This window comes from Varanus komodoensis, unplaced genomic scaffold (genome assembly GCF_004798865.1).
Source record: "Varanus komodoensis strain SLA01 unplaced genomic scaffold, ASM479886v1 scaffold4, whole genome shotgun sequence".
Taxonomy (NCBI): Eukaryota; Metazoa; Chordata; class Lepidosauria; order Squamata; family Varanidae; genus Varanus; species Varanus komodoensis.
Genome location: NW_025335941.1, coordinates 14,816,337 through 14,830,606, shown reverse-complemented (window position 1 = coordinate 14,830,606; position 14,270 = coordinate 14,816,337). Strand labels below are relative to the sequence as shown.

The 14,270-nt window shown below is 38.4% G+C and overlaps 1 protein-coding gene across 11 annotated transcripts in view; it reads left to right on the top strand.

The window, feature by feature from the left end:
• Positions 1-14,270, top strand: part of SON (SON DNA and RNA binding protein) — a 34,252-nt gene that overhangs the window by 5,811 nt on the left and 14,171 nt on the right. For 9 of the 11 annotated variants that reach the window (XR_006415898.1, XR_006415899.1, XM_044442087.1 and 6 more), the window contains exons 3-8: positions 97-1,878; positions 3,187-7,557; positions 8,755-8,918; positions 9,823-9,966; positions 12,388-12,570; positions 13,898-14,008. Coding sequence is in view for 9 of the 11 variants with exons in the window: in XM_044442087.1 (XP_044298022.1) it covers positions 97-1,878; positions 3,187-7,557; positions 8,755-8,918; positions 9,823-9,966; positions 12,388-12,570; positions 13,898-14,008 (6,755 nt within the window). In the remaining 2 variants the exon portion in view is untranslated. The remainder of the gene's footprint in view (positions 1-96; positions 1,879-3,186; positions 7,558-8,754; positions 8,919-9,822; positions 9,967-12,387; positions 12,571-13,897; positions 14,009-14,270) is intronic. The other 2 variants (XM_044442095.1, XM_044442096.1) reach the window with 2 other exon arrangements.

Sequence of the window (14,270 nt, the reverse complement as noted above, 5' to 3'; positions counted from 1 at the left end):
GTAAATCTAGCCTTTGATTTTCATGCAACTTGACTCAATTTTTTGAAGTTATTTGTATTTTGTGTGTTAAATTTTAACAAGAACATTTTTTTTAAGATGATCAAGAGGATTTAGTGAAAAATAAATCTCGCTCATATAAAAGAGGCTTGTCTGAAGAAGTCCAGGATGAAATTCCACGGAAGAAGTCGAAAAAGGATAAGAAACACAAAGATAAGAAGAAGAAGAAGAAAAGAAAGAAGGAGAAAAAGGAGAAAAAATACAAAAGGCAGTCCAAGGGATCAAAAGTAAATGCCCAGGAAGATGAATGTGAAGAACTGTCACCTTGCTCTCATTCAAAACCAGAAAATTCAAGCTCCCTGATGAGCACAGAAGATGTGGATATCCAGTCTGCATCTGCCTTGACACAGGGTTCTTCATGGATTAAAGAAAAATCTGCACTTGAAAGCCTAAATTCAACCACATCAAATTCACATGATGCATTTAGTTCAGATACCAGCAAACTGGATACATCTGAAGACGATTCTGCTTTAATCAGAGGGCAGGAGATCAGGAAAGTGGATCTTACAAATGAGAGAGAACTGCAAAATGACTCTTATCAGACTACCAACCTAACTGTGAATCTGTTCACAGAGATTGAGTCTTTAAATACTTCTGAGGCTGATGGTAGTGTTGTTTGCATGGCTAGAAGTGGAGTGTCTTGCATAAAAGAAGTAGAACAGCCTGAAGCTAGTTCAGTGTTGGAGGCAACAGAAAAAGTGAGCGTTCCTGGAAACAGTCCACATTCTGTAGTAGTGGAACTGGAAGATGCAGAAATGAGTTTGGAGTCTGATACAATGGAGGTTAAAAGTCTGGATTCTGTTTCAGAATCTTTATATTCAGACAGCATGAAACAATCTGTAACAACTTCATTTGAAACGTCTGGCTGTAAATTCATGAATGCACCCTTGGAGGCAGTTGCAGAGGCCAAAGATTCAGTGACAACTTTGGGATTTTTGGCTATGGTTGTAGGGAAAGATTTTGAAGCAACTTCAGAATTTTTGAATACGGCAAAAGTAAAAGCTGCTGAGAGAAGTCCAAAACATACTGCCATTACAGATGTGAAAGATTTAGTGCATGACACTGAGAGAATTACTGCAGTAAAAGATTTGCAGAAGAATCTACAGTTTGAGTCTAGAGCAGAGCTGAAGGATTCAGAAGGAACTCCAGAATCTCTGCATGAAATTTCTGGAAAAGGTATTGAATCTGTTGTAGAAAGTAAACTGAAGTCCCAGCCAAATGATTCGGAAAGAATTACAAAATTTGACATTTTGGCAGAAACTCTTGCTACTGAGACTATGGCAAGGAAGACAGAATTAAAAGCAACCCAAGGCTCTGTAATTATGATGGAGTCGCAAGATTCAGAAAAATATCCAGGACCACAGGAAATTGTAGCAGATGCAAAAGACTTGAGAAAACCACCAGAGCTGGAGGTTATGAGTAGAACAAATTCAGAAGTATGTGTTTCAGATGTAGTAGAAGCAAAGAATTTGGATACTGCTTCAGCGTGTAAGAAAATTGACTTGAGATATTTAAAAGCAAAATCTGATGATTGTGCATCAGAAATGGAAAATGTGAATACCGTTCCTGAGCCTCTTGGAATGATGGGTGCGAGGACTCTAGATTGTCCTCCAGGATTTCAGAAAACCACACAGGAGCAGAAGGGAGATTCAAAAATTATCCAAGATTCAGATACAGTAATTGAGGTGAAAGTTCATGAAAGCAGTTCACAATCTAAAGTTCCAGAGATAAGTGGTTTAGAAGCAATTTCAGAAACTTCAGAGATAATGAAAACACAAAATCTGGAATTTTCAGAATATTTAAGCAGAGGAGATATGGCAAGTAAGTTGGTGGTAAATTTGAAGGATATGGAAAATGTTTCAGAACCTTTAATGACTGTGAAAAATGTAGAAAATACATCATCTCAGAACATAGAAGATATTAGAGATGTGGATATTGTACAGTCTGATGCAGGGATACAGAGAAAAGATTTAGAAATTAGCCTAGAACCTGAAGCAGGAAAAGAGGAGAAAGACTTGGATGCTACTTCAGAGTCCCTGCATATGATATTTACAAACTATTCAGAACATAGTCTAGAACTTTACACAGAACCTGAGGTTATGATGGAGTTAAGAAGTTCAGAAACTGTTCCAGAATCAGTGTACATGCTGAATGCGAACAGTTGTAAAGCACTACATACTGGAGAAGTCAAGGACTTAAAAACGGTAGAATCTGAAACAATGGCTGGATTGAATATTTTACAGAAAAAGTTAGGACCTCTACAGAGGGATGTCCAAAATGTGGATGCAGCAGGAGCTAAGGCAATGCCATCTGTGAAATACTCAGAGACATTTGAGGCAGAGGCCAAAGGGAAACAAATTAATACTGTTTCTCAGTTTATAGCTAGATTAGGGGAGGCTTCTGATACTAGTGGATTTGTAGAAAAGGATCAGAATGCTGCAGAAGCATACCTGGAAATTTTACCAAGCTATGAGAAAGTGACTAAACATGACTTCAGAGAAAAAACAGGAAATAAGTTGTTTGCTGAGGATGATGGCCCATTTTGTAGTTCAAAATCTTTAGAAAAGATGGATGTTATAAGTTCAGAACAAACTCCAAAATTGGGAGCCACAGCAGTGATACAAGAGTTAAAAGAAACAAATCTGGTAGATGTGGGGGGTCTTAAGGAATCAGAGTTGAAAAATACAGCTTCAATTGATTCAGCAGATAATTCCAACTATGTGAGTATTGTAAAAGGTTTTGAAACAAGTTCAGAGTGTCAGGCAGAACAAAATATAGAATCGTTGCAGCATGTGAAAGCTAAAGTCAGAGAAGTGAACTTAGATTCTGTTTATGACTTGGAAGATAAATATGCAAGAACAAGTCCAGAATTTCTGCTTCCAGATGCATTAAGTAATCAGGAAGAGAAGCAGAAATTGGAAGAAAAGACAGAAATAGCAGCCCCAGAATCTCTTTCTGTATCAGAGAGAGCTGTGATTATGGTTCCAGAATCTCATGAAAGTAAGGAGGTGATAACTTGTAAACATGGGCCAGAATCTAGGTATGTGTTAGAAACAAAACAAAATTTGGACTCAAATATCATAGTTGTAAAAGACTTGGAAATTGATTCAGAACCTACCTTCCATGCAGGTGAAAAAAAATCAGATCTTCCAGAATATGAATCTTCTAGGAAAAATGAAGTACTACTAGAATCACAGAGTCTGTCAATGTTGCAAGAGTCAGGTACCACACTGAGAAGTGACACACTTACACTTCAGACTATGGAAGCACATTCAGAAATGGCGCGTGTGAGTAATACTGAAAATTCGGAAGTACCATCACAGTGCGAAGAACTGGTAGTAGTGGGAGAACTAGAAGGAGCACCAGGATCTCGGTTTGCGCTAGGTACATTAACTGTGAAAACAACACCTCTCTTGGTCCATGCAACTGAGGATAAAGAGTTCAAAGCTACTAAAACAGTTGGAGCAGGAGCAAACATAGACAAATTGATGGTATCAACAGAGTCTGTTGTATTACAAGAAACTTTTGAACCTGTTTGTGTGATGGATGTGAAAGATTTAGAAGCAAGTCAGAAGTTGGAAACTGATCTTGACTCTGTGGCCCAAAAAGAAATCAGTAACTTACACACACAGTCTTCTCATAAAGCTGGTGTAAATGCTGCAGAGACACTTAAAAAAACTGGACATCTGGTAGATGCTTATATCGCAGAAGACATCCTGACAGCTGCAGAAGAAAAGGACTCTGGACCAGTTCTGGAATCGGATGCAAAATATTCTGAATCATTTTTTGAATCTACAACCATTTCAGAAAAAGATAATTCTGACACAAATCTATCTATGTTTGTGACAGATGTCAAAGATTCTGCAGCAGGCTCCAGTGCTCTAGGTACAGGAGAGTTGAACAATTTAAAAGCAGTGCTGCACTTTGAAAGAACATCCACGCCTTTGTGTGCGTTAGAGTCAAGGGATTCAAATGATGCTGTAGCATCTTTACCTAAAACGGAAATAAAAGATATTAGAAAAACACTGAACTATGAAAGAGTATTGGAAGTTAAAGATCCAGTAGTCTGTGCAGCACATCTAAGTACACCAGGAGTAGCACCTTCAGAATCTGTCTCTGTGTCAGAAGTAACTGACGGTATGGGATTTATAGAATTAAAAACTACTCCAACAGATACAGGAGATTTAAAGTCTTCTGATACAACAGCAGAGACAAATTCATTAATAATTGATCCTGAGATTCATCTGCAACAAGAACATTCTTCAATAGTAAAATGTTTGGATTCCACTTCAGAAGCTGAGTATGTTCTAGAGACACCTGGCAACAAAACTGCTGCAGAATCTGAATGTACAATGGAAGAGAAAATTTCAGAGGTAATATGTCCAGATAGTGTGGAAAATCTTGAAGCTATTCCTAAACATATTCAAGAAACAAAGGATTTGGAATCTCTTTCACAATTTGTGCACACTGTGAATGCAAAAGATCTGGAAGGAAGTCTCATATATGAAGATGTGCTAAATGTTTCAGGAACTACCCCACAGATTTCAAGTGCAGTAGAAAGAACAGACTTGGCTAATTCATCTATGGTTGCAGAAGCAGTAAAAGAGTCAGAGTACCCTAAATACCCTGAAGAAATGCTAGGTAATGTAGATGTCAAAAATGCACAGGAAAAATTAGGTTTTGTGGCTATAGTAGAGTTGAAAGATACAGAACCAACTTTAACATCTGAAACAGTTGTGGAATGTATACATTCAAAAGAACCAGTTAGTTTTGAAACTACTAAATGTAAGTCTGTTGGGGAGGTAAAAGTTGCCCAGACATCAACAGACAAAGAGCCACAGATGGATTTTGAAGAAACCTCAAAGTCTGTCTTAAATTTTGAGAGACGGGATTTGGAAAGAAATTCAACCTCTGTGCTTTTGTCAGAGGTAGATACCTCTGAAGTGTCCTTAGAATCTGCTCAAGTAATGCACGTGAAAGACTCAGTTCATGAATGCATGAGTGCAAAGAACATAGAAATTTCAGAACAACATTCAAAATGTTTGTCTGAGACAGAGCCGAAAGTTCTGGAATCAGCTGCAGGATGTGCAGAGTTAACTCAGGCTAAGAATTTAGAATTGATTCCACCACTCACTGAGGAGGCAAAACATTCAGGAACTACTTTAGAAGATTCATGCATAGCAAAGGAAAAAGATTTGAATGGAACTCCTCAACTCTCTTTAGTGGAGCAGGGTATTAAAGAAGCCCCAAAACCTGTATGCCCAACAGTAAAAGATAACTTTGAAACAAACCAACAAATGACTGTATTGAAGGACTTGGAAGCAGCTTTAGAACCTGTGCATGTCACAGCAGAGAAGAGTGTGAAAGTGGGAGAACAGGTAATTACAGAGACAAAAGACTCAGAAGCAGCTCTTGAACCCATGCACGTGGAAAAGGAGAAGGACTTGGAAACAACTCTGCAAGACTCCGTGAAGGATCATGATTCAGAGGCTACTCCAAAGTCTTCAGACATAACGAAGGAAAATGAAGAAAGTGCTTTGAAAGAGAAAAAAAGTGAAAAGATAAGCAGCAAAAGTAGAGATAAAAGTAAGAGTGGGAAAAAAGCAAAAAAGAGCAGATCTAAATCTCCTTCCAAGTCAAAAAAGCGTAAAAAGAAGTCTAGATCACATTCTACCTCCAGACAGGCAGCATCAAGAAGAGGACGTTCTAGAAGCAAGACTGATTCGAGTTCCAGGAAAAAGCATTCTACTTCACGTCATAAATCTAGATCAAGATCTGCTGACAAAAAAGAGAGCAAGGAATCTTCAGTAAGGTCTAGACGGAGGCGTTCACGAACATCTGATCTTAAATCTAGATCCAGATCTCCTGAAAAGAGAGAAACCTCAGTAAGATCAAGGCAGAGACGGTCCAGATCTTCTGATCATCACAAGTCTAGATCCAGATCGGTTGACAGAAGAGAATCAGCCAGAAGAAGGCGAAGATTGTCAAGGTCCTCTGATAACCATAAATCTAGATCTAGATCAGTTGATAGAAGAGAGAGAGTGAGGTCACGGCGGAGACAGTCTAGATCTTCTGATCGTCGCAAATCCAGATCGCGATCCATTGACAAAAGAGAGACTTCAGTGCGGACAAGGCGAAGACGGTCTCAGTCTTCTGATCATTACAAATCTAGATCCCGATCTCTTGACAGAAGAGAGTCTTCAGTAAGAACACGGAGAAGACAGTCCAGATCCTCTGACCGTCATAAATCTAGATCAAGGTCAGTTGATGACAGAAGAGAATCTTCAGTGAGGACAAGGCGGAGGCGGTCAAGGTCCCGTGATACTCGCAAATCTAGGTCCAGATCTGTTGACAGAAGGGAGACGACAGTGAGAACAAGAAGAAGGCGGTCCAGATCCTCCGATAATCGCAAATCTCGATCCAGATCAGTAGACAAAAGGGAGAGTACAGCAAGGATAAGACGCAGGCGGTCCAGATCCTCTGATAATCGCAGATCAAAATCTAAATCGGTTGACAAAAGGGAGACGTCGGTAAGGACAAGGCGAAGGAGGTCTGTGTCCTCTGATCGTAAATCTAGGTCTAAGTCGGTTGATAAAAGAGAGACTTCAGTCAGGGCAAAAAGGAAACGTTCTAAGTCCTCTGATCGCAAATCTAGGTCCAGATCTGTTGAGAATGGAGATGCTTCAGCAAGGTCAAAAAGGAGACGATCCAAGTCTACTGATCATAAGTCTAGAACAAAATCTGTTGATAAAATAGAGTCATCTTCAAGGTCTAGACACAGAAGATCAAAGTCATCAGATCGTCGAATGTCTAAATCAAAATCTAGATCTAAATCTTCTGAAAGAAAAGACAAGGACTCTTTAGATGGGTCAAGAGGGAAACACTCCAAATACAGATCAAAGTCTAAATCTCTTGAAAAAACAGAGGGAACTGAATCTTTGGAAGTACCTATGCGCAATCGCACAAAGTCTCCTGAAAAACAGAAATCTAAATCTAGGTCTAGGTCCAAATCTGTAGATAAAACAAGAGAGAAAGAGAATTTACGACGATCAAGGAGTAAAGGCTCTAAGTCTCCAGAGCCCAGATCTCGTAGGCGTAGAACAGTTTCTCGATCTCGAAGGAATCGTTCTCGGTCTCGGAAGAGGGGATCAAGATCAAAGTCTGTTCAGAGATCAAGAACACGCTCACGATCTCGCTCACGATCATGTTCAAGACGCTGGAGGAGGACTAGGTCAAGATCATTGTCAAGACAGCGGTCTTTATCAAGGGAAAGGCGTAGGAGATCTCGGAGAAACCGATCCAGGTCTACTGACAGAAGAAGGAGAAGATCTGATTCAAGAGACAGTTATAGAATATCTCTCAGATTACGATCCCGAAGTCGAACACCTGCCCGTCTCAGGTGCTCTAGATCTACAGGGAGAAGAAGGAGTGCTAGTAAATCACCTGATCATCGTAGATCCAGATCTTCAAGCAGGTCACCTAAGCGTCTGACTGACTTAGGTAATTAATCTTAGTATGTTTTAAACATGTTTCTCCCTTTTCCCCCTTCCAGTAGATCAAGGTAAAAGATTTCTAAAATACTGTCCTTTAATGAGTTAGTCTGGCCTTGCAGTACAGACTGAATAATACTAAAGGTGTTAAAACGTAGCATCTATCAAAGGAACACTCCCTCTGATTTGTGGAGTGAGCTCTTGCCCATGTCAGGATTGCATTCCAAATAGAATCAGTCTCTTCCTTTCCCTTCCAAAGGTGAGCTGGCTCCATTCTTAGGGAGTTTTGTACTGTTTGTAGGCTAGATGGGGATTGCCAGGAGTTAATTGGTCTGTTCATTTGACTTAAAGATGAACCACTGGTTGATGAATTCACAACCCTCAAAGCCTACTTTTTCTAAAATGTCTTCCCCCAAACCAGAGGTGGTCTGCTTTTCATCAGCCATGTGGTTAATCTTGCCAATTAACTTCAGCACCTCAGTAACACTTTCCAGCTGCTTTTGTATTACTCACCTTCAGAGCCTGAGCTTTCTAGCTTAGAAAGCTGTACTTTGATGAAAGTGGGCCCAGTACTTAGAACTATTGCTTTTAGTATACCTAAAGTATATTAACAAAATTCATGTCTTGATTTTTCAGGATTCATTTAAATTCCTTTATTTTAGACAATTCATTTAAGTTCTACTGATCCCAACTAATTTTTAAATAAAACATTTCTGTATGTTATGTTGTACATAAAGTTAAAAAAAACTAATAACACTGCAGGCGAAATGCCTGCTAGAAAAGAAATGTCTTCATGTAGCAGCAGATGGCCATGGGGGTGGGAGGAGTGAGATGGCTTCTCTGGCAACAAGTTTCAAAGTTTAGGTATGGTCTTCTCTCAATCTTATATAGCTTTAATGTTGGATTGGGTTTGGAGGATTGCTTGAACAGGAGATCTCAAAGACTAGGTAAACTTGTATGGAAGAAGTTTGTCCCTTAACTATCCTTGTTCTAAATATAGTTTAGGGAAAACCCACTGAAACTGATCATTGCCTTTAGTACTTAAAATGTATTAGTGTTCTTTGCAACAGATATATGTGAGTTCTGTACGGCTGTAGAACTTGCATTTCCAAGTTCTAAAACTAGCACTGAATGCCAACTAAAGTTCTGTAGCCATTTGTCTTATGTGCTCTTTAATACTAATATTTACCTTTTAATATTACTGTAGACAAGGCACAGCTACTTGAAATAGCCAAAGCAAATGCAGCTGCCATGTGTGCTAAGGCAGGTGTTCCTTTGCTACCAAGTCTTATGCCTGTAATAACTCCAGAAAAGAAGGAAGAGAAAGTTACCCAAAAGTCAGCAAAAGAGACAATATTGGAACTCACTGAGGTAAGAGGGAGAAAATTAAACATGCATATGAAACTAAAACAACTATTTCTAATTCAGCAAAAAATGTTTTCTGCAGTATTTATCCTTCATGATTGTAAAACCCATTTGTAAAATTTCAGATTTCTAGATAATTTATGTAAGGTGGATATTATGCCTTTGAAATGGAATATAGTTTGCAACTATATTATTTCAGTTATCTGATGAGAGTTATAAAATCACTTTAGACTGTATGGGATGAATTTATTTTATTTAAAACTATTTTAGGACTCTTTTCATGGTAAAAACCATTGTTTCTATTTATGCTAGAAGATGTATTTGTTTCCCCAGGAATTTCAGGATTAGTACGACCTAATTGTTGTGAACTGCTTTTGTGGTGTCCATTCTAGACTGTAAGATGCAGCAATTTTGTGGATACAGTTATCATACTGTATTGTTTTTACATTATTTGATGGTATTTATTGTCAGTTTTTATTGACAGTTAAAGTTTACTGATCTTGGGGAAGTTATCTTCCAGTTATTTCAATCATGCATTTTTGTATTGCATGTGTAAAATGCTGTGGGGAGTGACTTCTTTGCAGTGGGAAGTGAATACATTTTCATAATAATAATAGAAATAAACCAGACTGCTCTGAAGTAAATACTGCTTGGCTGACATTTGGCTTTCTACCTTCCACATGGACTTCATGGCAATTTTGTTGTATTGGGATCATGGCTCTCTGGCTATAGTTGGCTGACTGTGCCAGCTCTGATCTTGCATATAGTGCTGTTGTCAGGCCATTGCTGTTAAACTCTCATAATGGTCAATATTTGGAAATTGCCATTATATTGCTCAACCTTTTGCATTATGTTCATTCACCTTCACATGTAATGGGATCTTTGTTGATTTGGGGTTTTTTTTTTTTAGAAATGCAAGAAGATTGCACAAAGCCAGGAAGATGATGTGATTGTGAATAAACCTCATGTGTCTGATGAAGAGGAAGAAGAGCATCCATTTATTAATCATCCCTTTAAACTCAATGAGCCCAAACCTATTTTTTTCAACCTAACAGTAAGTAATATAAAAGTAGAACATGTAGGTATATTTTTCTTTTTATACATAATACTACAGAAAATACAATTTGACAGCTAGAATAATAGTAGTCTATTATTATTCTACAAACTTAATTCTTTTAAGTTAACCCTATTTATTGCAGAGAAGTATTAAGTTTCAGCCATTCATTAAAGATGTAGTAGTTAATCCCTTAGATATACTTTCAGTATTCTGGATATGGCTTCTGAAGCTGTATTGAAATGTTAAAAAATCCTAAAATAGAGATAATCAGTGGAAAGATACTGGGTACATAAGCAAGGGTCATTACCTCTGTAGATGCTGTAATATAGAGGTTTCCAGTCTTTTGGGATGTATCCTGGAATGTGAGAAACTGCTGTTTTCACCATCACAAAATGTCTGATCAGTTTTGGTATTTGCCAGTCACATGTATACATCTGTCACATCTATAATCCGCAAGAAAGTGGGCTTTGTGTCTAATTCAGCCAACAGCTGGTGATACAATACAGTGAATGCTTCAGGTTTTGCCATGTTTGGAAATTGTTTCTTTTCAGGAAGAGCTTATTACACAGATGAATTTTGTATTGGAACAGTGCACTGATGTACAGTTAAGTTATTTACCTGCTTTGGGGAAATTAGCAAATAGGAGGAGAAATGGATTATGTGTACTCTTTTGACAGCTAAAAGGCTGATACTATTAACTAGGGATGTTTGAAAATCAGTTTGGTGGGGATTCATCAGATTCCTTGGGCTTTCCTCCCCAGACTCCAGTCTGCTTTACAGTAGCCCTGAACCCAAGTTCCTGGTGAATGCTCCAAGCATTTGCACACTGCTCCCCAGGAATCAACTCTCATGCTCTGCACAAGCAGTGCTCCTCTTCCATACCTTGTGTTGGTACCACTGTTGCACCTGGTATGGAAGAAAGTTGGTTGCTGGGGATAGTACCGCTTGCAGTACCTTTCTTTCACATCCTACAGCCAGCTGTACCTGACAAGGAAGGTTCCGAACAGAGGTCTCCCAGCATTTATGGACTTCCTCCAGGCTCAGCTTGCTTGCTCTATGGAAGCTAGAGGGGTAGATTCTGAAAGGGTTTGTTTAAACCCTAACTATAATGTTGGAAAGATAACCACCTCCTGTAATTATTTTTACATTTCTATACAGGGCAGGAGCCCACTCAAGGTAGTATATAACAGTGCAATGCAAGTAATAAAATTCATATAAAACTGATACGTTAATACAACTAATGTTTCAAAAAATAAATAAACCAAGCACCAGCAATTAGACAAAACCTGCAATACAATTTCGACTACAGTCCAGCCTGATAGAACGTATTTGGTGTAAGGTCAGAATTTAACAAGGATGTTTTCAGGGCTTTCTTTAAAGCCCATGATAATGAGGTCTGTTGTGTCCCTGATGGAACAACACCTTCCACGCCACATGCAACTTATTCCAAAGGTGTGGGGCTACTGTGGAAGAAGCCCCCTCTCATGTATTTACTTACCTGATGTCCCATCTGAGTTAGTGGGAAGGGCCTCTCTTACTGATCTTAAATTGTAGACAGGCTGATATGGGTAAAGGCAGCCCTTGAAGAAATTTGAGCTGAAACCATCCTCTTGTTTTGATTCAGCCTGTATGTTAAAATACAAAATTGGCCTGTGGATGATGTAATCATAGAGTAATTTAAAACTGTTTTCAGATAAGTGAAAATAGCATGATGAAATTCTAGGAATCCTGAATTTAGAATCATTGGGTATATGAGGAATTGTTGCTGGTTAATAGACCTTGGACTTGTGCATTTAAGTGCTGTACAATTTCAAAGGCTTATTTTCATTTTGTAAAATCAGATGACGGATCTATAAGAGATGGACAGATCTGTAAGAAACTGTTGAGTATCATTATTTCAGATGTGCTGGCTGAATCCAAGCATACCTAATCAAAATACCTTTTGCTTTATAATCCAGAAATGATTAGTGGTAGAAGATGACTGTCTGTCTATTAAATTGTGTTATAATGTGGCCAAGGTTTACCTGTACAAGATGATGGTATAAAGATGAAAAACCATCTGGAGGGTCCAGCAACCCTCTGTAGCAAAATTTGAGGACATGCAGGGAAATTGTTCTAGCATTCTAGTTTTGCTGAGGGAAGTAGTTCCACTTCCAGAAAAATATGATTTCCATTGATGAAAGCCCAATCAAAATAATTTTCTTGAGTGTTGTGACCTTAAGTTCAGAAACTGTTTAGTTTTTTGCACAATGCTGAGATTTTTGTATGGGACAGGATAAAAATGTTCCAAATAAATAAACTGTGGTACAGATTTTAATATTCATCTGTGCATGTTTTGTATGGATTACTGAACACAAAACGTACATCCTTATAGATTATTATTTGTAATTGTAATACCTTTTTTTTTTACCCTTTAAGACACCTACCATAAAGCCAGCACCTCCAAAGACTCAGGTTACTTTGACAAAAGAATTTCCTGTGTCTTCTGGATCTCAACACAGGAAAAAAGAAGCTGATAGTGCATATGGAGAATGGGTTCCTGTTGAGAAGAACAAGGATGAGAATAAGGATGATGTGTTCCCCAACCCAGCCAATCTGGAGGTATAAAATAAAAAGGGCTTAATGTGTTGCTATAAAGATGTTCACTTGGAAGAAAGCAGTGCTAGCAGCTATGAATGTTTAAGAGGCAATGTGTAGAATTTAGGCTTCAGTCCAGAAAGCATGTAGAGGCCTGTTCAGGACTGGCAACAGACGGCATTCTGACTCAGCTCCAGCACATCTCTGTGCTGTGCTTCAAACTGTTTTGGAGCTTCCCATATTCCAAACTGGTTTGCCAGACAATGCTTGTCACAGTTGTTAAATGAAGAAAAACTAAATGATCTTTTTTGCATGTAGAAGTTATTACCTGCCCTTCTGAACTGCAGTCTTGAGCTTAAATAAAGGTCTAAACAAATCAAGTTCAAAGGAGCTTGAATTAACACTGCTGCAGTCTCATGCTGTATTGGTGCACCTGATGCCAGAGATTCTGCTATTGGAACTTAGTGTCTGGTGTCCTGATTCTGGTGCTGTACTGGTGTTCAGTAGTGCTTACTGTAGCAGCAGTAAAGATAAAGCTAATCTAACCCTAACCCTTGATCATGTCATGTAATTGTGCTGATTGTTACTTGGCTGTGTTTTAATGGGGATGGTTTCAGTTTGCTTTTATAGCTACTAAATTGTTCATTTTAGTAAAAGAATACACTCAGCACCTTAGCACAGTTTTAAAGTACTAAATATTTATTAGGAAAAGTGGTGTGTATGTATATTTGTATGTGGGAGGGGAGATGTATATTGTAAGGACCTTGGATTTTTTTTGTTCATTTTGTTTCCTGAACACACAACCATACTACCTTCTGTAGTTCGATCCCTGTAAGCTTTCCAGGGACTGCATCTTGTCTCTGTGTGAGGACACACTGAAACCATGTTAGATCATCCCAGCTAAAGGCTAGGGAACAGTATTTGCTATCACTGCAACTTGGTTAGTAAGTGCAGCTTGTTACTCCCCATCTGCCATACAAATGAATGGTGGTTGTTCACAATTGACTTCACTGAGGAATGGACTAAATATTTTCTCTGGCTCTGTCCATTCTAGTAAACCAGTCATGCCTTTCTAGGTTAGTCAGGGCAGGGAGTCCACATCTCAGTGGTATTCCTGAGTGTGCAGTCCTTCCATTTCTTCAGGTAGATGTAATTCCTGTATATAGGGTGGTACTACCTTCTACACCATCTAGTATTGTCCTACTTTTGGGGTTTTTTGGTCATGCTAGTGTGTGTTAAAATATCAGAAATTGCCTTTTACACACACAAATAGTTCTATTCAACTAGAAACAGATACACTGTCTTAGGGATGCAAATTTTCAAAACAGATTATCTCTATATTACTTTCTAGCCTGTTGACATCTCATCAGCACTGAATGAGAGGCAAATAGCCCAGAAAAGACTTACAGAAAATACATTTGATTTGGAGGCAATGTGTTTGTTAAACCGTGCACAGGAACGGGTAAGTCATAACCTCTTACTTTTTTCTTTGCAAGGTGCTTCTTGAAATGTGATACCTGAAAGTACATAGTGCTTTCTGAAATGGTTACATTTGGATGCAAATCTTGGACCATATTAATTTTTGAGTTCTTGTGTTTTTAAGGTCTGAGATTTTAAATCTAAATTTAGATCTCTTTTGCACAAGACTAGAAAGAACCAAGTTGACTTTCATACTGAGATTTCCAGATTTAAAATTGAATATGAATGCTACAGTGTCTTTTAAA